We start from the raw sequence: 22,847 nt of genomic DNA on the forward strand, positions 1-22,847 counted from the left end.
ACATCATTACTTTTACGAGACGTGTTTGTGCCGTAATGTGCATTGGTAGCAGATTTCTAATTTATTTACATTCGTTTTTACTTACACTTGTATGTTGACTCTTGACATTGACGTTACTTTTTGGCGGACTTTTCTTAACGGTTGTACAATCGTCGCGAATTGAATTATGGGGAGCTTCAGGCCCCGAAGTGAACATAATTGTACAGTACACTCACAAATTCGACTAAAGATGAGGGGCTTACGTTGCAAATTTACCATGCTTGTCTCATCATTTGAACCGCATTTGAATCTCTTCATTCAAAGACTCAATCATGGACTCTTACTGACAGTTGTGGCTGCTTTGCGTGATGAATTGTTGTCTCTACCTTCTTGCCCTTTGTGCTGTTGTCTGTGCACAATAATGTTTGTACCATGTTTTGTGCCGCTACCGTGTTATTGTAATGTTGTGTTGCTGCCTTGCTATGTTGTCTTAGGTCTCTCTTTATGTAGTGTTGTGTTGCCTCTTTTGTCCTATATTTATATTTTAATCCCAGCCCCGTCCCGCAGGAGGCCTTTTTGTAGGCCGTCATTGTAAATAATAATTTGTTCTTAACTGACTTGCCTAGTTAAATTAAATAAATAAAGTGGACGAGGATGTGTCTTTTATAAGTCTGAACCGCAGCCTTTGACTACTTTAAAATGGCTGAAGCATATGGGGGAAGGTGCTGCCGATGTTAAATTTGCCGTATGGCCACTAGAGGCCTCTATCATTCTCTACTATAAAAACCCACTTCTGCATCACTAGAACACTGAGAAAGGTATCGAGCAAAGAGAAGCAGCACTCAGTGAGGGTTTGAGTTTATTTAGTTGTGTCACAAGGACTTCGTTTTAAGAAAATTGGTATGCTAAGAAAAAGAAAAAGTTTACTTAACGTTGGCTAACGTCCTTTGTTTCATTTGATCTTCAAAGAGTAACCCGCATAAACCTAAAAAGGGACCTTTGCCTGACGTTGACATTAGGCTAATTTAAATGTAAGTAAAATCTTAAAATATCTATGCATGCTATTTTTTATGTAAATTGAAAAGGCCTGTCGATTTGTAGGCTATAGACCGATGGAAATGTATTATTTCATACAACTGAACGAAGGCAAGTTGTAATCATCCTCACAGTTAACCTTGCTGTTGGTGGCTATGGTTTGATAAGATACGTTTTTGTCAATGATACAATGTATTTGCTTATTAGTCATACATTTTTGTCATTTTTCACCGGGTCATCAACATCTGTCCACTGGAAACCGTGTGTATTGATTTCCTCAGTTAACGGTTCAAACGATTTTCAGATTCACGTGGGGTGTAGTAGTAAGTGGGCAGGTTCTGAAGTCATGTGCGTCTGCTGTATTTCTCCCGCCACTTACTCGAATCCGCCCCTTTCAGTGATGTCAACGGAGAGCTCTTTGAGTGGACAGAGGAAATAAGGGTTTCTCCTGTCACGTTTCCATATATTTACCATATTTTTTGTAGACTCGTCGTTTACTGTAGCTGCTAGTTAACTCGGTTTGTATTGTTTTGAATGACATCAGACATGGTATCATGAAGATACTGTAAGATAAGCCCAACATCTACCCCATACTCAACTCTCAGTTTGATATGTTCACTTCACACAAGTTAACATTTTGAAAAGTGTATTTTTGATTTTGAGTACTTATAACAGAAATCCCCAGTGATGTGATAATGGATAATACAGGGATTTTAATGTCTCCCTCAGAGTCTAGTTATGTAAAAACAGGCTGAGGCCTTAAATATGATTTGTAATGTAACTTCTAACTATACTGATGTCTTCGTCATGGGGCATGCCTTCAAATTCTCAGACATGTCTCATGTAATGACTTCAGGCCAGTCTGTTCTGCAGCCTTGCCCATGTGTGACTACCCACCCTGTCAGGTGATTTCTCTCAGCAGACAGACAGGAAAAGAGACACGGAGAAGTAGGCTAGAGTAGATACATTCACAGCCGTTTGGAGCTCCTTGGGATATGATTTTCTCTCCCAGGTTTTTTAAATACAAAATGAGAACAGAAAAGTCCAACTCATGAGGATGTTGTGGGATGGGGTTGAGTTTGCTTTGAGTGGAATTCTGTGTAAATAACTTGACTGACTGTACCAGATCTACTTCCAGTTTGATCTGGCAAAGTTCCCCCTGCATGTCTCAAAGAGCGGGGGCACCCGTATATCTCCTACAATTTAGTAAACGGGATCCCATCTTCCCCCACTTCCTACTTCTTATGCACTTCAAGGAAATAATACATTTACAACTCTATATGTGTACAAATTATAATAGAACTGATTTTTCTTGCATGGCAATGAATGGTAAAGAATGTGGTTCCTTGGCAAAAATGTATACATTTAGCTTACAGTTACATAAATACAGCTTGTGTAATTATCTCCTAGGGGGTAATAGAAGCCTCTGCTTCCCTTAGGGTACACTTTGTTATTGCAAGGGAAGGTTCTTTACCATGAGAGTGCTCTGTGGTCATAGAGCAAGAATATGAGGGCTGGGATTTGACACTCAACACACCTGAACCCCTATTTAACCATTGTCTGACAGGGAAATAGATAGAAAATTGTGAAACATGACAATAGTGTCAGTTGATAGAAGTGGTACATTCAGACTAGTTATGTAATTACATGAAATATGTTTTTCTTAAATTATGGATGAACACTGGTGCCTAGTAGTTATTGTACAACAGTCATAATGGTTGATGTTCAGGACTTGTCTCTACATGTCCATAGAGCTTTGCCCAGGCATGTACTAGATCAGGAAAGTAGGAAGGCTTTGTGAATCACTGTCTGATGGCTGTTAAATAGAACTGCAGGGTTCTCAATACACAGTCCAGTTCCTCCATTACACATATGAAGTAAGTTACAATTAAGATTTTGAGAGCGGTGCAAATTTTGAGAGCGGTTTACTTGTGCATAAATGGTAAGTTCTTTATTGGTTGTGGTAGGCTATACAACTTGTTACATTTAGTATTGTTTAAGTGATTATGGTTTGATAGTTGGTTTTGAATTATATTGGAATATCAAATTATAGGATGCCATTTACTAATTTGTTTCGGTTTGATGGTTTTTGGTGATTAAGATCATTTCATTATGTTAGTTTAGTAGTTGAGGTTTAAATCTGTGAGAAACAGTCTTGGTCTTACATATATTCTTGCTATCATCTTTACCTATGTTCAGAGAAGTATCTGCTTGGTTGCAGTGGAACATTGCATGATTTTTATTTTTTTACTACTTCAGTGCTTTTAGATAGTTTTGCTATTCTGTAGAAGACTCAATAGTGTGACATACTCAAAGTACATCCAGTGTATACATTTGATATGACTTCTTTTCACATGATCTTACTGATGATGTCACTGTTTCCTGGGCAGCGGCTCAGACCACTATCCACTTGCTGTGCTCTATGTGCCCAGTCAACTAACCATGCTATCCTCTCCCTGTGTCCCCTGCAATCTAGAACCAGAACAACCATGGCCAGTCGTAAGCGCATCCTGAGCTCTCTGGGGAAAAGTCCTGCCAGGCAGAACCTGTTTGGCCCAGTTGACCGTGAGCAGCTGCAGCAGGAGTACCAGGACACCCTGCGCAGAGACCTGGAGGACGCCTGTCGCCGCTGGGGCTTCGACTTCCTGTCAGATAAGCCTCTGGCTGGGGGAGACTTCCAGTGGGAAGAGGTACCGGGCACTAAGGTGCCTCTCCTCTACCTGCCCTGCCTGTTGAGTCAGGGGGAGGCACAGAAGATCAGAGGGCCGGCAGCATCCACAGGGAGGGTCAGGGCGGGGCCATGGCACCGTGGTAAGGAAAACATCCCTTGCACCCCTGAGAAGTACAGAGCCAACCTCCAGAACCTGGAGAAACCGCAAGACAAGAACGAGAACAAACTGAAGAGGAAACAGACCAACCTCACAGGTAGGAGGATTGGTGTGGTGAGTGGATGTAGGGGATGTTTTTTGGGTAGGGGATATTTTGGGGGGAGGGTTTATAAGTTGTTAGGGTTGAACTGCTGGTTTACTTCAATTAAGTTTTGAACACCGAGTCCAATGCTAATAAAACATCTATTGGTGTCTGCAGATTTCTACCAAGCCAAGAAGAGAGTGGTGGGTACGTCGCTTAAGTCAGGCCGGTGATTTCAGAGACACAGTCACAGCTGCCAGGGAGCCAACAGTCGGACAAAACCACAGCAAGCACTACTTCTCTCAGGAACCCACACGCTGAATAGACTGAGTACATACAGTACACTTACCAGGAGGAATACATAACCAATCCTCTAAACAAACGCAGTGAAAAATGAAACAACCTATTTTATTGCATCCATTACCGATGCATACCGTTTTATTTTAATATCCATGTAGGTTAACCGATGTACAATTGATTTCAATGTAAGGGGGCTTGTGTTCTCCCTGTGGTAAGGGAGGGACATTCTAATCGTGCATCCATGACCATTTGTGAGTCATGAAAGAACATCCTCTGCACCTTTATGACCGTTTAGTGTAAGGAAGACTTGAAAATCTAAGTCTGGACAGTTAAGGTCCTGCATTCCACAGCACTGATATAGACCAATCGAAACCATGCCTCTGGGTCTACGCATAAATCGGCTTGTTTTGATGACATGTTGAAATTATGAAACCATACTGTTTACGGTGCTGAGTTTGAATCTACTGTAATATGGTGTCACATTGAGAGGACGCTTGAAAGAAATGACCACAACAACACAATAGTCTTCAACAGTCTTTCCAGTTCAAATATCCAAATGTATGGATTGATGTTTTTTCATTATGCTGTGTCTCTCATGAAGAGGGCCAGGAATCATGTTATTGTCTGTCATTTGCAAGCACTTCCTTTCCAATGTATGTATTGTTGTACATGAGATTTCACAATTTAAATATGTGTCTCAACATGTACTCCTTGGAATCTACTTGAAGGGTACTGCTCTGCATAAAATTATGCAAACTCCTATATAGAAATGGCACTCTTTTTTTTCTCACCTTTTATTTAACTAGGCAAGTCAGTTAAGAACAAATTCTTATTTTCAATGACGGTTAGGAACAGCGGGTTATAACTGCCTTGTTCAGGGGCAGAATTACAGATTTTTACCTTGTCTGCTCGGGGTTTTGATCTTGCAAACATCCAGTTACTAGTCCAATGCTCTAAACTACCTGCCACCCAATGTCCCCCTTTCTACCTAACTAGGGCTTCTTGCTATAATACTCTTGGAAATTTGTTGATAGGGACCTCTGCTATGTTCTTTCAAGCTTTTCAAGTATTTTCAGTCTATTTAGCATCTGAACACAAAGCCAGACATTCACGTTTCCTTAGATACAGTGAGGGGGGGAAAGTATATGATCCCATGCTGATTTTGTTCGTTTGCCCACTGACAAAGAAATGATCAGTCTATAATTTTAATGGTAGGTTTATTTGAACAGTGCGACAGAATAACAACAAAAAAATCCAGAAAAATGCATGTCGAAAATGTTATGAATTGATTTGCATTTTAATGAGGGAAATAAGTATTTGACACCCTCTCAATCAGAAAGATTTCTGGCACCCAGGTGTCTTTTATACAGGTAACGAGCTGAGATTAGGAGCACACTCTTAAAGGGAGTGCTCCTCATCTCAGTTTGTTACTTGTATAAAAGACACCTGTCCACAGAAGCAATCAATCAATCAGATTCCAAACTCTCCACCATGGCCAAGACCAAAGAGCTCTCCAAGGATGTCAGGGACAAGACTGTAGACTTACACAAGGCTGGAATGGGCTACAAGACCATCGCCAAGCAGCTTGGCGAGAAGGTAAAACAGTTGGTGCGATTTTTCGCAAATGGAAGAAACACAAAAGAACTGTCAATCTCCCTCGGCCTGGGGCTCCATGCAAGATCTCACCTCGTGGATTTGCAATGATCATGAGAGCGGTGAGGAATCAGCCCAGAAATACACGGGAGGATCTTGTCAATGATCTCAAGGCAGCTGGGACCATAGTCACCAAGAAAACAATTGGTAACACACTACGCCGTGAAGGAGTTTCTGCAAGGTTCCCCTGCTCAAGAAAGCACATATACATGTCCGTCTGAAGTTTGCCAATGAACATCTGAATGATTCAGAGGACAACTGGGTGAAGGTGTTGTAGTCAGATGAGACCAAAATGGAGCTATTTGGCATCAACTCAACTTGATGTGTTTGGAGGAGGAGGAATGCTGCCTATGACCACAAGAACACCATCGCCACCGTCAAACATGGAGGTGAAAACATTATGCCTTGGGGGTGTTTTTCTGCTAAGGGGACAGGACAACTTCACCGCATCAAAGGGACGATGGACGGGCCATGTACCGTCAAATCTTGGGGGAGAACCTCCTTCCCTCAGCCAGGGCATTGAAAATGGGTCGTGGATGGGTATTCCAGCATGACAATGACCCAAACACACGGCCAAGGCAACAAAGGAGTTCCTCAAGAAGAAGCACATTAAGGTCCTGGAGTGGCCTAGCCAGTCTCCAGACCTTAAACCCATAGAAAATCTGTGGAGGGAGCTGAAGGTTTGAGTTGCCAAACGTCAGCCTCGAAACCTTAATGACTTGGAAAATATCTGCAAAGAGGAGTGGGACAAAATCCCTCCTGAGATGTGTGCAAACCTGGTGGCCAACTACAAGAAACGTCTAACCTCTGTGATTGCAAACAAGGGTTTTGCCACCAAGTTATGTTTTGAGGAGGGTATCAAATACTTATTTCCCTCATTAAAATGCAAGTCAATTTATAACATTTTTGACATGCATTTTTCTGGATTTTTTTGTTGTTATTCTGTCTCTCACTGTTCAAATAAACCTACCATTAAAATTATAGACTATAAGTATCAGCTTTATCTTGATGTTAATATCACTGTTAAGCAGTGAAACATTTAAAGTTTTCTTGCAGTATTGCACAACATTTTTTTTCATGTAGCCAACAGCAGGTACAAGCGCCTGTATGGTATTTGAATCTAAACAGAGAGAAATTGTGTCCTCAAAAACATAGCTATTTTTGACTGAGCTACAGCCTCTTCTATTTTAAGTCTTTATCTGCCTCAAACTGTAAGCTATTGGTGCATAATGGTTATTTATTGTTATGATGGCTGATCCTGCTGCTATGGGTAATTTGAATGGTGGTTAGACAACATCACTGTATGGCAACATTCCAAACTTAACTAATAGCTTTGCTTAATGTTCATAGCAACTTATGCACTGCTATGCAAATATCAGCATACATTACCCCAAAAGTGCACCTATTTTTATAGATGTTGGTGCCCAGGCTTACATAGTGTTTTCATAGCTACAACTAAGACATTCTTATTTATTGTAAAACAAAGTAGATATGTGTAATTGGTTAATTGACAATAAATACAATGCAATTGGAAAGTATTCAGGCACCTTGACTTTTTCCACATTTTGTTACGTTACAGCCTTATTCTAAAATTGATTTTTTTTAAAAAGCGTTTTCCCTCATTAATCTACCCATAATGACAAAGCGAAAACAGGTTTCCATTGATCATCCATGATGTTTCTACAACCTTTTTTTTAACCTTTAATAACTAGGCAAGTCAGTTAAGAACAAATTATTATTTACAGTGACGGCCTACCAAAAGGCCTTCTGCAGGGACAGGTTGGGATTTAAAAATATAGAACAAAACATACATCAAGACGAGAGACAACACAACACTACATAAAGACCTAAGACGATAGCATGGCAGCAACACAATGTGACAACAACATGGTAGCAGCACAAAACACGGTACAAACAGTATTGGGCAGAGATAACAGCACAAAGGGCAAGAAGGTAGAGACAACAATACATCACGCAAAGCAGCCACAACAGCCATTAAGAGTGTTCATGATTGAGTCTTTTAATGAAGAGATTGAGATGAAACTGTCCAGTTTGAGTTGCAGCTCGTCCCTGTCACGAGCTGCAGCAAAATGAAAAGATGAGCTACCCACTGATGTGTGTGCTTTGGGGACCTTTAACAGAATGTGACTGGCAGAACGGGTGTTGTATGTGGAGGATGAGGGCTGCAGTAGGTATCTCAGATAGGGGGGAGTGAGGCCTAAGAGGGTTTTATAAATAAGGATCAACCAGTGGGTTTTGCGACGGGTATACAGAGATTACCAGTTTTACACAAGTGTATAGAGTGCAGAGATGTGTCCTATAAGAAGCATTGGTGGCAAATCTGATGGCCGAATGGTAAAGGACATCTAGCCACTCGAAAGCACCCTTACCTGCCGATCTATAAATTATGTCTCCGTAATCTAGCATGGGTAGGATGGTCATCTGAATCAGGGTTAGTTTGGTAGCTGAGGTGAAAGAGGAGGGAGAGAAGGGCAGTGTACCGTCTAGCCATACTCTCAAGTACTTATATGAGGTGGCTATTTAAACTCTAATCCCTCAGAGGTAGTACTCACACCTGTGGGGAGAGGGGCATTCTTCATTCTTCTTACCAAACCACATGACCTTTGTTTTGGAGGTGTTCAGAACAAGGTTAATGGTAGAGAAAGCTTGTTGGACACTAAGAAAGCTTTGTTGTAGAGCGTTTAACACAAAATCTGGGGAGGGGCCAGCTGAGTATAAAACTGTATAATCTGCATATAAATGGATGAGAGAGATTCCTACTGCCTGAGCTATGTTGTTGATGTAAATTGTGAAGAGCGTGGGGCCTAGGATCAAGCCATTGTGGTATACCCTTGGTAACAGGCAGTGGCTGAGACCGCAGATGTTCTGACTTTATACACTGCACTCTTTGAAAACCACACCAAAGACCCCTTAGAGACACCAATACTCCTTAGCCGGCCCACAAGAATGGAATGGTCTACCGTATCAAAAGCTTTGGCAAAGTCAATAAAAACAGCAGCACAACATTGTATGAATCAAGGGCAATGGTGACATCAGTGAGGACCTTTAAGGTTGCAGTGACACATCCATAACCTGCGTGTAAACCAGATTGCATACCAGAGAGAATAATATGGACATCAAGAAAGCCAGTCAGTTTTTCCAACACTTTTGATAAACAGGGAAAAATAGAAATAGGCCAATAACAGTTAGGATCAGCATGATCTACCCTTTAAATAAAGGACAAACCGTGACTGCCTTCCAAGCAATGGGAACCTCCCCAAAGAGGAGAGACATGTTAAAAAGGTCAGAGATAGGCTTTGCGATTATTAGAATAAGAAGGGGTTGGGAGATGAGGAAATGTTGGACGGGCAAGGAGGCATAGCTGAGTCAAATAGGAATTTAATGAAGTGGTGATTAAAAAGCTCAGCCATGTGCTTCTTGTCAGTAAAAACCACATCATCAACTTTAAGGGACATGGGCAGCTGTGAGGAGGAGGGTTTATTCTCCAGGTCTTTAACCGTTTTCCAGAACTTCTTGGGGTTAGACCCACAAAGAGAGTAACTAACTTTGGCCTTCCGGAAAGCCTGAGTGCACTTACTTCTCATTTGCCTCAATGCGAGCCAGTCAGCCTGAGTATGTGTGTGCCGAGCCTTTCGCCAAATGCAATTCTTGAGGTTGAGTAACTCTGCAAGATCATGGTCGAAGCAGGGGATACATCTGTTTTTAATTCTCATTTCCTTTATGGTGGCGTGTTTGTTAACAATATCATTGAAAATATTGCCATGAGGCCAGGACATGAAGGAAGGATTGCTCATTAAAGTTTTTTAGCAAGCGACTATAACAAATCAGGACAGGTCTTTTGACTGAGCAGCCATTACGAACACAGGCTGTAAAACTGATCACTAAGGTCGTTATAGAAAACACGAGACTGAAAACTATCAGGTAGACTCCAACCTGTGGAATATTAAATTGACTGGACATGATTTGGAAAGGCACACACTTGTCTATATAAGATCCCACAGTTGACAGTGCATGTCAGAGCAAAAACCAAGCCACGAGATCAAAGGAATTGTCTATAAAGCTCAGAGACAGGATTGTGTCGCGGCACAGATCTGGGCAAGGGTACCAAAACATTTCTGCAGCTTTGAAGGTCCCCAAGAACACAGTTGCCTCCATCATTCTTAAATGGAAGTTTGGAACCACCAAGACTCTTCCGAGAGCTGGCTGCCTGGCCAAACTCAGCAATCGGGGGAGAAGGGCCTTGGTCAGGGAGGTGACCAAGAACCCGATGGTCACTGTGACAGAGCTCCAAAGTCCCACTGTGGAGAACCTTCTAGAAGGACAACCATCTCTTCACCACTCAACCAATCATGCCTTTGTGGTAGAGCGGCCAGACGGAAGCCACTCCTCAATTAAAGGCACGTGACAGCCCGCTTGGAGTTTACCAAAAGGCACCTAAAGAACTCTCAGACCACGAGAAACAAGATTCTCTGGTCTGATGAAACCAAGTTTGAACTCATTGGCAACACATCTTAAGCGTCACATCTGGAGGAAACCTGTTACCATCCCTACGATGAAGCATGGTGGTGGCAGCATCATGCTGTGGGGATGTTTTTCAGTGTCAGGGACTGGGAGACTAGTCAGGATAGATGAACAGAGCAAAGTACAGAGAGATCCTTGACGAAAACCTGCTCCAGAGCGCTCAGGACTTCAGACTGGGTCGAAGGTTCACCTTCCAACAGGACAATGACCCTAAGCACACAGCCAAGACAGCCTGTTGCGGGGTGTCGGCACTGGTGGTACCGGGCTGGGGACACGCACCTCAGGGTGAATGCCTTGCATACTACGCCAAATCAACTGGTCTCTCTCTTCACATTCCCCCCAATTCTATTAACACCTACTCGAGTGTCTCCTCATCTCCCATCAGTTCACTCTCCTCCATTCTGTCCAATAACTCCTCGACCTTCTCAGACTCAGCCCTCAGTTTTGCCGATAGCTCCGATAATATCCATGGCTCCTTACGGTAAACAGGGGGAGTTGGCTCAGGTCTGGCTCCTGACTCTGCCACACTCTCCCTGTGCCCCCCACAATAAATTTTTGGGGCTGCCTCTCGGGCTTCCAGCCGCTCTGCCGTGCTAGCTCCTCATAATGCTGCCTCTCTGATTTCGCTGCCTCCAGCTCGGCTTTGGGGCAGCAATATTCCCCAGGCTCTGCCCAGGGTCCTTTCCCATCTAGGATCTCCTCCCAAGTCCATTTTTCCAAATAGTGCAGCCTCTCCCACTGCTGCTGCTGCTGCTGCTGCTGCTTTTGCTGCTGCTGCATCTCCTGAATGTAGAGAAGTAAAAGTAAATTTTGACAAAAATATGAATAGCAAAGTACAGATACCCCAAAAAACGACTTAAGTAGTGCTTTAAAGTATATTTTTACTTAAGTACTTTACACCACTGCTACTACATCATACTAACATTGACCCTATACCCATCATGAGATTGCTACAACCTAGCCTATGAATGATAGTTTACAACGTGACAGACAGTGCCACATGGACAGACAGTGACACATTCAATACCTCCTTGCACACTCTTGCCTGCATCTAGCTGATCTAAGGCGTAATCATTAGTCCAACAGTTGCAAACGAGAGTTTCTATTGGACAAATTCAGGTCTGTTTATCCACGCTTCGTTCCATTTGCTTCCATTTAAGATTTATTTTTCAACAGAATTGGCGTAATGAATACACACGTAAACAGTTCACTTTCATAGCAGCCACGTTGTGTTCCTTCTTGCATCTATGCGCTCTCCTCCTCTCACTTTTTCCCATTTTGTGGCAGCAGGTAGCCTAGTGGTTAGAGCGTTGGATCAGTAACCGAAAGGTTGCTAGGTCAAATCCCAGCGCTGACAAGGTCAAGATCTGTTGTTCTGCCCTTGAACAAGGCAGTTAACCCACTATTCCTAGGCCGTCATTGTGAATAAGAATTTGTTCCTAACTGACTTGCCTATTTAAATAAAGGTTAAATAAAATAAAAATTGCTTGTGGACTTCAATGCACAACACATCGCCTTTATGTGTCCAGGTGTAAAAACCTTTCTAAGCCAAACCATATCATTACCGCTACACACAGCCTACATTGTTGTCTCCGTATTAGCTAAAGTAACATCATAGTCATCATAGTCAATAATATATAAAAAAGACAATAAATACAGCTGGGCATAAAATAAGATGAGTACATAGACGAGCACTGATATATCATAGTCTTCATATATCATAGTTTTCCTGACAATACTTTTATTGTTCCTAAACAAGATCAATGGGGGAGCTTTTTGACCTGCATTTCTTCACTGTTCTTTCAAGAGCAATGACACACCTGGCCTCTCACCTGCCTATCAGATAATACCTCTATCTTGTGGATATACTGTATATTAAACATTGGTGCAGATTTTAATGATTTTATGTGTGGTATGACTGCTATTTAACCTATTGTAGGTCTGAACAAACGATCCAACTACCATTATTGTCATTATAGATAGAGCGCAGGATAGACAGTTGACTATACCTTTGGTATAGTATGTGCACGTAAAAAGGGTAGTGCATAAGGGAAGCACCAAAACACCTTGATAGAGGGCATACAAACAGATGAGGAAATTTGACTATATACTGTGTAAGACATGATAAAGTAAAACCTGTAAAATGGCGATTGTAAATCAGAAAGTATTAATATACCTTTACTTATTCCTCAACTTGACATAACACACTGTACCCCATAATGACAAAGTGAAAAGATTTTTGTAGAAATCTTTGCAAATGTATTGAAAATGACATACATAAATATCCTATTTACATAATTATTCACACCCCTGAGTAAATACTTTGTGGAAGCACCTTTGGCTGCGATTACAACTGAGTCATCTTGTGTCTTCGCACATCTGGATTTGGGGATTTTCCCCCATTCCTTTTCTCAAGCTCTGTTAAGTTCGGGATGGGGAGTGGCGGTGAAGAGCAATCTTTAAGTCTTTCCACAGATTCAACCTGGGCTTTGGCTGGGCCACTCAAGAACTTTCACATTCTTTTTTCTCGTGAGTGGCTTCCGTTTGGCCACTCTCCCATAAAGCCCAGATTGGTGAAGTGCTGTAGAAACTGTTCTCCCATCTCAACCAAGGAACTCTGTTCTGTCAGAGTGGTCATTGGGTTCTTGGTCACCTCTCTGTTCAAGGTCCATCTTGGTCAGAAGGCCCTATGGTGCTACCCAGTGCAGCAGAGAACACCACTGCTGACCTCTCTGTGGACTCAGGGCAAGGACACTTACCAAAAAGTACTGTACTGATGGCAACACTTAATTTTTACAAAATAGCAAGAAATGTTAGTTACTTCTATCTAGCAGACAAAAAAACAGTGAATAGTTATCCAAATCTAGCTTTGTGCATTACAGTACCTGGTATTTCTTTCTCCAGTTCAGCTACCAAGCCCCCACTCACTTTCAGCCTGGCCTCCATGGCTATAATGACATAAATAATTGAAGGATATTTATCAAATAAAACAACAGTAGCTGACTTTATATATATCTGACTGTACCTTCATTATACAGTATATGCTGAGTTTGTCCACCACACCCCTTATGGCGCTCAACTTGACATCTGTGTCTCTCAGCACTATGCGTTGCTCCACTACCATGTCTCTGACAGCCAGGAGTTCAGTCCAGATGTTGGTGGGGCAGCTGTTCATTTCATCCATTGGAGCTGCAAGGACTTGACTAAGGGGGAGGAAGAGGGGAAGAGCAATGACCTACTTTGTGTTGTTCATGTTTCTGATGCTGTCTCTTCTTGTTGTGTGAGGTGCTCTTATGCCTCTGCTCTGCTCCTCACCTCTGATGAATGAATAACTGGGAACGGAAAAGGAAAGGGGGTAACCTAGTCAGTTGTACAACTGAATGCCTTATTTGTCATATGCGCTGAATACAACTGTGAAAGACTTACTTCCAAGCCCTTAACTCTTCTTGAACTGCACTGTTGGTTAAGAAAAGATTTACCAAATAAGCTAAAGTAAAACATTATAAAAAGTAACACAAAAACATAACAATAACAAGGCTATATACAGGGGGTACTGGTACTGGGTCAGTGTGCGGGGGTACAGGTTAGAGGTCATTTGTACATGTAGGTAGGGGTAAAGTGACTATGCATACAGAATAAACAGCAGGTAGCAGCAGTGTAAAAACAAATGGAGAGGGGAGATCAATGTAAATAGTCCGGGTGGCCATTTGATAAATTGTTCAGTCTTATGGATTGTGGATAGAATCTGTTAAGGAACAAGGAATGGTGATGTGAACTTTAGTTCTGTGTGGATTTTCATGATTGCTGATATCTGTGATATGATCCTCCAGTATGTGCGCAGGTTATTGTATATTGTTGAAAATAAATGTTAATCCAAAAAATAAAATCCTTTATTGTGCTTATTCATAAACAACCCTCAATAAAAACAAATTATGTTATAAACATAACGGAGAATGTAAGTATGACTGTGTGAGACAGGCCATCAGTAATAAATAATGTATCAAACATGATGTATCAAACTGTTAGAGTAATTCAATAATTTGACAAAGTCAAAGTTATCCATTGTCAATCTGAAAAAGAGAGAAAAATATTGTATTTAAAGCATTGTCATCAAAGTGGTGAAATCCTCAAGCCAGGTACTAAAGTTACTTGTGCCTTGGTGACCAACTCGTTGTCAAGATGACAATAACTAGTTTACATCCCCCTTTTCCCCAACCTTTCCATTCAGGAAGTCTGAGGAGAGCTCCTGACAACCCTCCAAATCCCTACAGACTCCACAACCCCTTACCACAGAGAAGTAAAGAAATATATAAGAAATAAGGGCATCAAATATGAACCCCTCCATCACAAATAGACTAATATTAGTTCTCTGTTTTGGAATCCCGCACCAAGCACACTATAACCAGTGTGTATTTCTATTTTCATTTTGTATGAAAATGGTTTTCATTGTATATCGGCCTGTATAATGCTGCTGCATCGTGGGACACTGAAGATAGGGCACTAATTTTTAAGCCTGGCCGTAGCTCCACATTCTTTACAAACCACTGCAGCAGCCCTCCATAAACATGCGTGGGGCGGTGTATATTCAGGGTTTAATGGATGCATGGGCTGCGATAGGTCCTGACACAAGCCCTTCTGTTCTCCCATCCTCCCTCCCCCTCTATGCTTCCCTGGTCTCAGCCCACACAGTCACATGCACGCGTGAGCTAAACTGTCCCCCCATCATCTGTGACTCAACTCAGACAGCTGCGATAGAGCAGGGTGGCTAACGTTTGAGAAGGGGAAATAGAGGGAGGGAAAGAAAGAGAGAGACGCAGAGGCAGACAGAGCGAGCGTACAATATACAAAAGAGAGCAAGAGCAGAGAGAGCGAGAGAAAGAGAGATGGAAGACAGGGAGGCTGCAGACATCTTTGCTATCAACAATGGAGCATGAAGCTCTGGTAAGGCGATAGGCTGACATTGGGGAGGGGAGTGACATTGAGGAGAGGGGGTCTCGTGTGACCACGGAGAGGGTGGGGGGGTGAAGGATGGGCCTCCAACATAGACCTGCAGTGGCACTGCCAATCTTGGATTAAACAGTATGGTAATGTTCTAAAATTAATCTGTCACTGCACAGGCTTTGTCTCATCATCCTTTTATGTTGACGTCCATTCTCATTGACACGGTGCATGTCTCCTCCTCACATGTGAAGACCACTTTTTTTATGCCACAGCCGTCTGTCATCCCCCTGCTTCTGCTCTGGTTTCCAGGAACATCGGTCATTGCTGTGTGTGTGTGTTATTTTTGTCTTATTATCCATCCAGAGAGGAATGAACATTGTGTATTTCTTCCCTTCTTCATCCAGTCTGTAACCTCATAGGCTTTTCATTAGCTCTCATTGGAATAAAATGAATAGATGAATTTGTCCTTTAAAATCATATGCTTATGTTTCAATGCAGCTACCTGATTGTAACCTACTTTCTTAAAGTGTCGCCTGCTTGTCAGTGGATCTGTTGGAAAATAGTTCAGGGCTGTTGGGCTTATCTGAGACCTCTTTCACATGCTAGTAAAATGCTAATAAAGCCTCAGTGGCCTGACTAGGTGAATTAGGGTAGCACTAACTGAAAGATGTGTGGTGTAGGTTGTCTTCCCTGGTTCCTGTCTGCTCTGCTGGGGTTGGTGACAGTAATGTTGTGATGTCTGCCCAGTCAACATGGGGCAATAATTAAACACAACAAATCCCCCATCAGAAACAACTAGATGTTTTTTTATCCTATGTAAACAGTCCACAGATGGTTGTCTTTCAGTTAGATCTTGTTACGAGGTTCATCACTGAGGGAGATTAGACCCATTGTTTGTTGAGCTGCCTGCCACGTTGCAGGGTTGAAGTGATGGAGTACCCTCCCAGGCTTATGTCATGCAGCATCACACCACTAAATCATACATCACACAAGCTTTAAAAGGATAGAATTGGTAGTGCAGATTTTTATACAATGCAGGCGACTGTTATGTTTTATTAACTAAAATAGCTAATAATCATGGTATGCATCATTGTCTTAGGCCTAACCCTCATCATCACCATCATCAGGGCAATGTGTTAAGATATTCATGTGGATTAAAATATACACAATATATACAAAAGTATGTGGATGCCCCTTAAAATTAGTGGATTTGGCTATTTCAGCCTCACCCATTGCTGACAGGTGTATAAAATCGAGCACATTGGCAGTAGAATGGCCTTACTGAAGAGCTCCGTGACTTTCAATGTGGCACTGTCATAGGATGCCACCTTTCCAACAAGCCAGTTTGACAAATTTCTGCCTTGCTAGAGCTGCCCCGGTCAACTGTAAGTGCTGTTATTGTGAAGTGGAAATGTCTAAGAGCAACAACGGCTCAGCTGCGAAGTGGTAGGCCACACAAGCACACAGAACGGGACCGCCGAGTGCTGAAGTGCATAGCGCGTAAAAATTGCCTGTCCTCGGTTGCAACACTCACTACCAAGTTCCAAACTGCCTCTGGAAGCAATGTCAGCACAATAACTGTTCGTCGAGAGCTTTCTGAAATGGGTTTCCATGGCCGGGCAGCCGTGCACAAGCATAAGATCACCATGCGCAATGCCAAGCCTCGGCTGGAGTGGTGTAAAGGTCGTCACCATTGGACTCTGGAGCAGTGGAAACTCGTTCACTGGATTGATGAATCACGCCTCACCGTCTGGCAGTTCACCCCCAATGCATAGTGCCAACTAAAGTTTGGTGGAGGAGATATAATGGTTTGGGGCTGTTTTTCATGTTTCAGGCTAGGCCACTTAGTTCCAATGAAGGGAAATCTTAACGCTACAGCATACAATAACATTCTAGACGATTTTGTGCTTCCAACTTTGTGGCAACAGTTTGGGGAAGGCCCTTTCCTGTTTCAGCATGACAATGCCCCATGCACAAAGCGAGTCCATACAGAAATGGTTTGTCGAGATCGGTGTGGAAGAACTTGACTTGACAACCACATCGAACACCTTTGGGATGATTTGGTCCACCGACTTTGAGCCAGGCCTAATTGCCCAATATCAGTGCCTGACCTCACTAACACTCTTGTGTGGCTGAATGGAAGTGGAAAGCCTTCCCAGAAGAGTGGAGACTGTTATAGCAGCAAAGGGGGGACTAACTCCATATTAATGGCCAGGATTTTGGAATGAGATGTTCGACGAGCAGGTGTCCACATACTTTTGGTAATGTAGTCTATATAGTTTGCGTTTACATGTACAGTATGCACTATGAAAACCCTTTTATTGAGTAAACCGTGATGGGAATGAGATATGTTTATTAAAGCTAGTGTCCTTAGTTACTACATCCATTTTTGGTATCATAAATGTATGATATATACCCATTGACTTCTTGAAGATAAAATATATAAATGCCTCATGAGTTCCCTATCAGAACCCAAAATATACAGTAAACTTGTTTTTCTCCGATGTTTGTAAACAATGTAAATGTAAACAAACACTGTATAGCCTCCAAATATGGCTAGATGGTCAATCCTTGCATCCATAGCACTGTTTATGAATTTGAGAGTGGTTACTTCACATCAATCATGGCAACCACTTTCTTTGTGTCTGTGCACTCTGTTACCTCCCCCCCCTTCCCTGCTTAGCTGGATAAAAGCGAAGTGACAACGTTGTGCCTGCCTCCCTCAGCCAGCCATGGTGGCTCTGACAGTAACATCAGCTTGGATGGGGCCGGGGTGGGGGCTGAAGGTTCAGGGGTCGTCGATCCGCAACGAACACGGCTCGCTCTGGAGCACCTGCAGCAGAAGACCCTGAAGATCACAGAGCAGATTCGCATAGAACAGGAGGCGCGAGATGACAACGTAGCTGAGTACCTGAAGCTGGCCCACAACGCAGACAAGCTGCAGGCCTTGCGCATCAAACAGGTGTTTGAGAAGAAGAACCAGAAGTCTGCACAGACCATCGCCCACCTGCACAAGAAGCTAGATCACTACCACAAGAAGCTAAAGGAGATAGAGCAGGTGAGTGTGTGTGTGTTTTACCCTGACTGCTGCTTTCTGATGAGATGGCACATTGTTACTTTCTAAGTAGGGTTTGATGGTATCTACAGTACCATATTGATTCCCATATAATTTTTGTGGAAGTAGTGCCGTAACAGCGAGTAGTCAAAAATACCTATTTCAATACCTGGGTTTGAAAAAACAAGACATGAGATGTCACTTATTCACTACCTAAAGAAAAACTTGTATAATAGAAAAACAAATAAGAATGATTCGCTTTATCTTTCAACCACTACACACATTGATTGCAGGTATTTATTTAGAATTTACAAATATTGACCATTTCCACGGTATTGTAAATCATATCACCAGTACTTCAAAATACCCTGGTATGCAGTATTATCATATACTTGCCCAACCCTATCCCTAACTAGATTATCTGAGTATTCGGTTCAGACCTCTTATTGATGTGTTTATGTTCTCTGATCTCCAACCTCTGTTGTCTCACCTCCACCATTCCACTTTTATTTCCATCCCTTTCTCACCACTTCTCCATCCATATATCTACTGCTCCTTCACATCCTGCCAATCTATTTCCCTCTTCTTCCCCCTGCCCCATTTCTTTTCATTTCTCCTCTCATCTTCCATCCCCCGTCCTCCCTCTTCCCTCCTTATAGAATGGTCCAGCTCGTCAGCCTAAGGATGTGCTGCGGGACATGCAACAGGGGCTGAAGGACATGGGGGCCAATGTACGAGCAGGGTTCCATGGCTTTGGCGGGGGTATGGTGGATGGGGTCAAAGGAGGGGTGGAAGGGGTCAAAGGTGCTGTGGTGTCTAAGCCACGGGAGTTCGCCAGCTTGATCCGCAACAAATTTGGCAGTGCAGACAACATCTCCCACCTCATAGAGGATGGGGTGGGAGGGCACTCGGAGGACGTGCCTGCTCAAAGAGCCCTGAGTGGCAGTGCCACCCTGGTCTCCAGCCCCAAGTACGGTAGCGACGACGAGTGCTCCAGTGCCTCCTCTGGCTCAGCACCAGGCAGTCACTCAGGTTGGGCCGGGGGAGGAGGTGGGATGTTGGGGCATGGGCAGGCTGGCCTGGGGAGCCCCAGATTGGAAGGGCACCACCACCACCACCACCACATCCACAGCTCCTGGGACACTCTGCTGGAAGGCCTGCAGGAGATCAAGGCCAGCCAAGCCCACATGGAGGATGCCATCGAGGACATGAAGAGTCAGCTGCAGAGTGACTACTCCTACATGACCCAGTGCCTACAGGAGGAGAGATACAGGTACAGATACAGACCAACACACCTTGGCCAAGACACATAGTATGAAATGAGATTTGGTGGTATACATTGTTCTCACACTAACTGCTGAGCAAGCTGATTTGCTTTTAGCTTGTTTCAGACCAGCAGTGTAAATCATGATCAGTGTTTTCATTCTACATGATTTATGCTGAATGATATTCATGAGGATAATTAAATAGGTCAGTAAAACTGGTACAACAGGTTTGGTACATTTCAAATGGTCAAAATCAGAAGTAGTTGTTTTAACACATCAAATAGATTCTCAAATTAAGTGGATTGAGTGACACCTTGAAAACACCATAAATATGTACAAATCTTTCTCTAACTCGTTGAATTGGTCTTCACTTTGCTGGTCTAAATTATACATACATTTTTATCTATCTTTCTTTTTAGGTACGAGCGACTGGAAGAGCAGCTGAATGACTTGACAGAGCTGCACCAAAACGAGATGACTAATCTGAAACAGGAGCTGGCCAGCATAGAGGAGAAAGTGGCCTACCAGTCCTATGAGAGAGCCAGAGACATTCAGGTAGATACTTAGATTTACAGTATAATATGTAGTAAGATAGCACAACACCTTTTCTGTGTGACTCCAGAAATTAACCCCTAATTCTGTTGTAACTTTGTGTTTGTGTGTGTGTTTGTGTGGTGTGTATACATGCAGGAAGCAGTGGAGTCGTGCCTGACTCGCATCACTAAGTTGGAGCTCCAGCAGCAACAGCAGCAGGTGGTGCAGTTGGAGGGTGTGGAGAACGCCAACGCCCGTGCCTTACTGGGCAAACTCATCAACATCATCCTGGCACTCATGGCTGTAGTGCTGGTCTTTGTCTCCACCCTGGCCAACTTCATCACCCCACTCATGAAGACCCGAGCACGGGTGGCCGCCACGGTCATGCTGGCCCTTTTCCTGTTCATCCTCTGGAAGCACTGGGACTTCCTGGAGCTGTGGCTACTGCCCACCTGAGCTCCCCACAGCCAATCACCCACTCCCCTGTGTCTGAGTGACCAGGATGTGGACAGAGGGACCACGTTGATACACTAAGCTGCCCCAGACAAACTAAAAGTTTGGAACTCAGTCATATTTCTGAAAGGGAACCGTTGCACTTTTTTCATAGGGTTTATGCTTGGAGAGTTGAACTTATGAGTGTTGTAAGGCACAAAACCTTTTCTTTACAAAGCAACTGACGTAGACTCCCGTTGGATGGCAGATGGTGGCCATTTTTGGTTGAGAGACTTTTTAGGAGGTGATTTAATTGTGATTACAATACAAGGAACCCGAGAAACTATCTGCCTGGTCGCTTGGCAACTCAAGCATTTGCTCTTTCTCTTGACTAATCTAGTGGCGTCAACTCACCATCGTAGTCACTATGATTTCATTACAATTTGGGAATTAATGTTGAAATTCTTTGACATCTCAAAATTGTAGTGTAGGCCAACACTTAAAAATGATAATAGATAGAATAACAAATGATGCTTTGCTAAATCATGTTTGCTGTTACAGTTCCTTTGTACTGAGCCAATTGTATATTTGGAGGACATGGTTAAGCAAAAGGATTGCTTTTTTGCTGAATGTTAGGGTATGTACCACTCATGCATGTCCTCACTTGTGCATTTGTACCTGTGTGATGCACTTGGCATGAGTAACATTCCAACACCAACAGAAATACACGTTGCTCTTTTCTCGTTATTCTGTTGTCTATAGACAGTTTGTACCTAAATGTTCTTCTCCATATTAATTCTAAAACAGTCAACTAAATCACTTCTGGTGTTTAAACTACACTTTTTGGGCGCATCAATCGTTTTCGTCTCTTATGTGTGATGTAAAGGAGAACTTTGGAGGGCCAGGACGTATTCTAGTGAGGTGGATCCTCACAACTACTGAATGATCTATTAGCTATTCTGAGCATCAATGCCATTTCATAACCACTGTTGTAGAGCAGCTAAGAATATGTAACGTCAGATCCACAGCACGTTTGACCATTGCTTCCATATTTCTATCCAGTTTGCTAACTCCATCACAACTCTGTTCCATTCTTAATAAATCAATTCTGAAACTATGCTAATGTTGCATGATATTGGAAAGTCGGATGGTTTTCATGGAACTGTGTATATCTAACAGTATTGACTCCAGAGAGAAGAATAATAAGTAATCAGTGATAACCTGTGATCTGTATCATGGTACTAATTTCAAAGACAGTCCCTCAATGTAACCCCCTGCAAAATTGAACTCCAGGCTGGTTCAAGCTAAAGGTTTGTATATCAACTCCCTGTAGGAGACAGTTTGTTTAAGCAGTAACCTATAATAAGTGCATCTTTTTACTAATCGAGTGTCCATCATGGGGCAGCAGCGTAGCCTAGTGTTTAGAGCGTTGGACTAGTAACCAAAAGGTTGCAAGATTGAATCCCCGAGCTGACAAGGTACAGATCTGTCGCTCTGCCCCTGAACAAGGCAGTTAACCCACTGTTCCTAGGCCGTCATTGAAAATAAGAATTTGTTCTTAACTGACTTGCCTAGTTAAATAAAATAAAAAATAATAATTCAGTGTGGGCTGGGTTGAGTTTACAATTAGTTTCACATCTAAAATACTGTATGTGCTTACAAACATGCCGTGAACAGCCTCTAAAAATAATTCTGTAATCCTTTAATCCACATATGTGACCAGGTAACCAATTGGATTTCAAATGGTTTGGGAAAGACAACACATAGGTTTGTTCTGTTGCCAAAATTTATGAGTTCACTGTTCTTAGCAATAGTACAAAATAAACTAACTATGGAACACTTAAAGGATAAGACTGAGCCCTAAAAAAAACGATTTGTCATGGTTGCCAGGTGCAGTTTGACCTCCCTTGATCAATTTATAAAAATAATATCCATATTTTCCACCAGGACGTGCCTTTGTGCAGATGAAAATCACCTATGGGATTGTGGATATGAATATTATTTTTGAAAATTGATAAAGGGAGGTCTTACATGTTCAAGGGAATTCTTATTGGATGTGCTAGTAGTTTCCACGACAAAATCAAGAACTTAACTGAAACCTGAAAAATCGACTCTAGAAAAACACAGTAAACTAATAGTGAGAAACACTGACAGTTTAAGACAGCCCATCAATCTAAGAGGTTTCAGCTTTTAGTACATTA

The 22,847-nt window shown here is 42.6% G+C and overlaps 2 protein-coding genes across 5 annotated transcripts; both read left to right on the forward strand.

Annotated features, from left to right (window-relative positions):
- Positions 1–786: 786 nt before the first annotated feature.
- Positions 787–14,324, forward strand: cdkn1a (cyclin dependent kinase inhibitor 1A). Of its 3 annotated transcripts, none has more exons than XM_064966313.1 (3): positions 787–1,010; positions 3,491–3,939; positions 4,102–14,324. In XM_064966313.1, exons 2-3 carry the CDS (start codon positions 3,504–3,506, stop codon positions 4,155–4,157), a joined length of 492 nt encoding a protein of 163 aa, XP_064822385.1. In that variant the 5' UTR covers positions 787–1,010; positions 3,491–3,503; the 3' UTR covers positions 4,158–14,324. The 3 variants fall into 3 exon arrangements, with proteins under 3 accessions (XP_064822385.1, XP_064822384.1, XP_064822383.1); XM_064966312.1 differs by lacking the exon at positions 787–1,010 and adding an exon at positions 2,805–2,956; XM_064966311.1 differs by lacking the exon at positions 787–1,010 and adding an exon at positions 2,812–2,891.
- A 292-nt stretch (positions 14,325–14,616) lies between these two features.
- LOC135527595 (transmembrane and coiled-coil domains protein 2-like) lies at positions 14,617–21,759 on the forward strand. Of its 2 annotated transcripts, none has more exons than XM_064956087.1 (5): positions 14,617–15,360; positions 18,044–18,418; positions 19,075–19,688; positions 20,100–20,235; positions 20,371–21,759. In XM_064956087.1, exons 1-5 carry the CDS (start codon positions 15,343–15,345, stop codon positions 20,668–20,670), a joined length of 1,443 nt encoding a protein of 480 aa, XP_064812159.1. In that variant the 5' UTR covers positions 14,617–15,342; the 3' UTR covers positions 20,671–21,759. The 2 variants fall into 2 exon arrangements, with proteins under 2 accessions (XP_064812159.1, XP_064812166.1); XM_064956094.1 differs by lacking the exon at positions 14,617–15,360 and adding an exon at positions 15,454–15,503.
- The last annotated feature ends 1,088 nt before the right edge of the window (positions 21,760–22,847 follow it).

This window comes from Oncorhynchus masou, chromosome 5 (genome assembly GCF_036934945.1).
Source record: "Oncorhynchus masou masou isolate Uvic2021 chromosome 5, UVic_Omas_1.1, whole genome shotgun sequence".
Lineage (NCBI taxonomy): Eukaryota > Metazoa > Chordata > Actinopteri > Salmoniformes > Salmonidae > Oncorhynchus > Oncorhynchus masou.

Excerpts from the sequence above, each read along its gene's own strand:
- cdkn1a (XM_064966311.1), top strand. Across the intron at positions 3,940-4,101 it reads GAAACAGACCAACCTCACAG|ATTTCTACCAAGCCAAGAAG; the intron begins GTAGGAGGATTG and ends TGGTGTCTGCAG.
- LOC135527595 (XM_064956087.1), top strand. Across the intron at positions 19,689-20,099 it reads CTACAGGAGGAGAGATACAG|GTACGAGCGACTGGAAGAGC; the intron begins GTACAGATACAG and ends CTTTCTTTTTAG. Across the intron at positions 20,236-20,370 it reads AGAGAGCCAGAGACATTCAG|GAAGCAGTGGAGTCGTGCCT; the intron begins GTAGATACTTAG and ends GTATACATGCAG.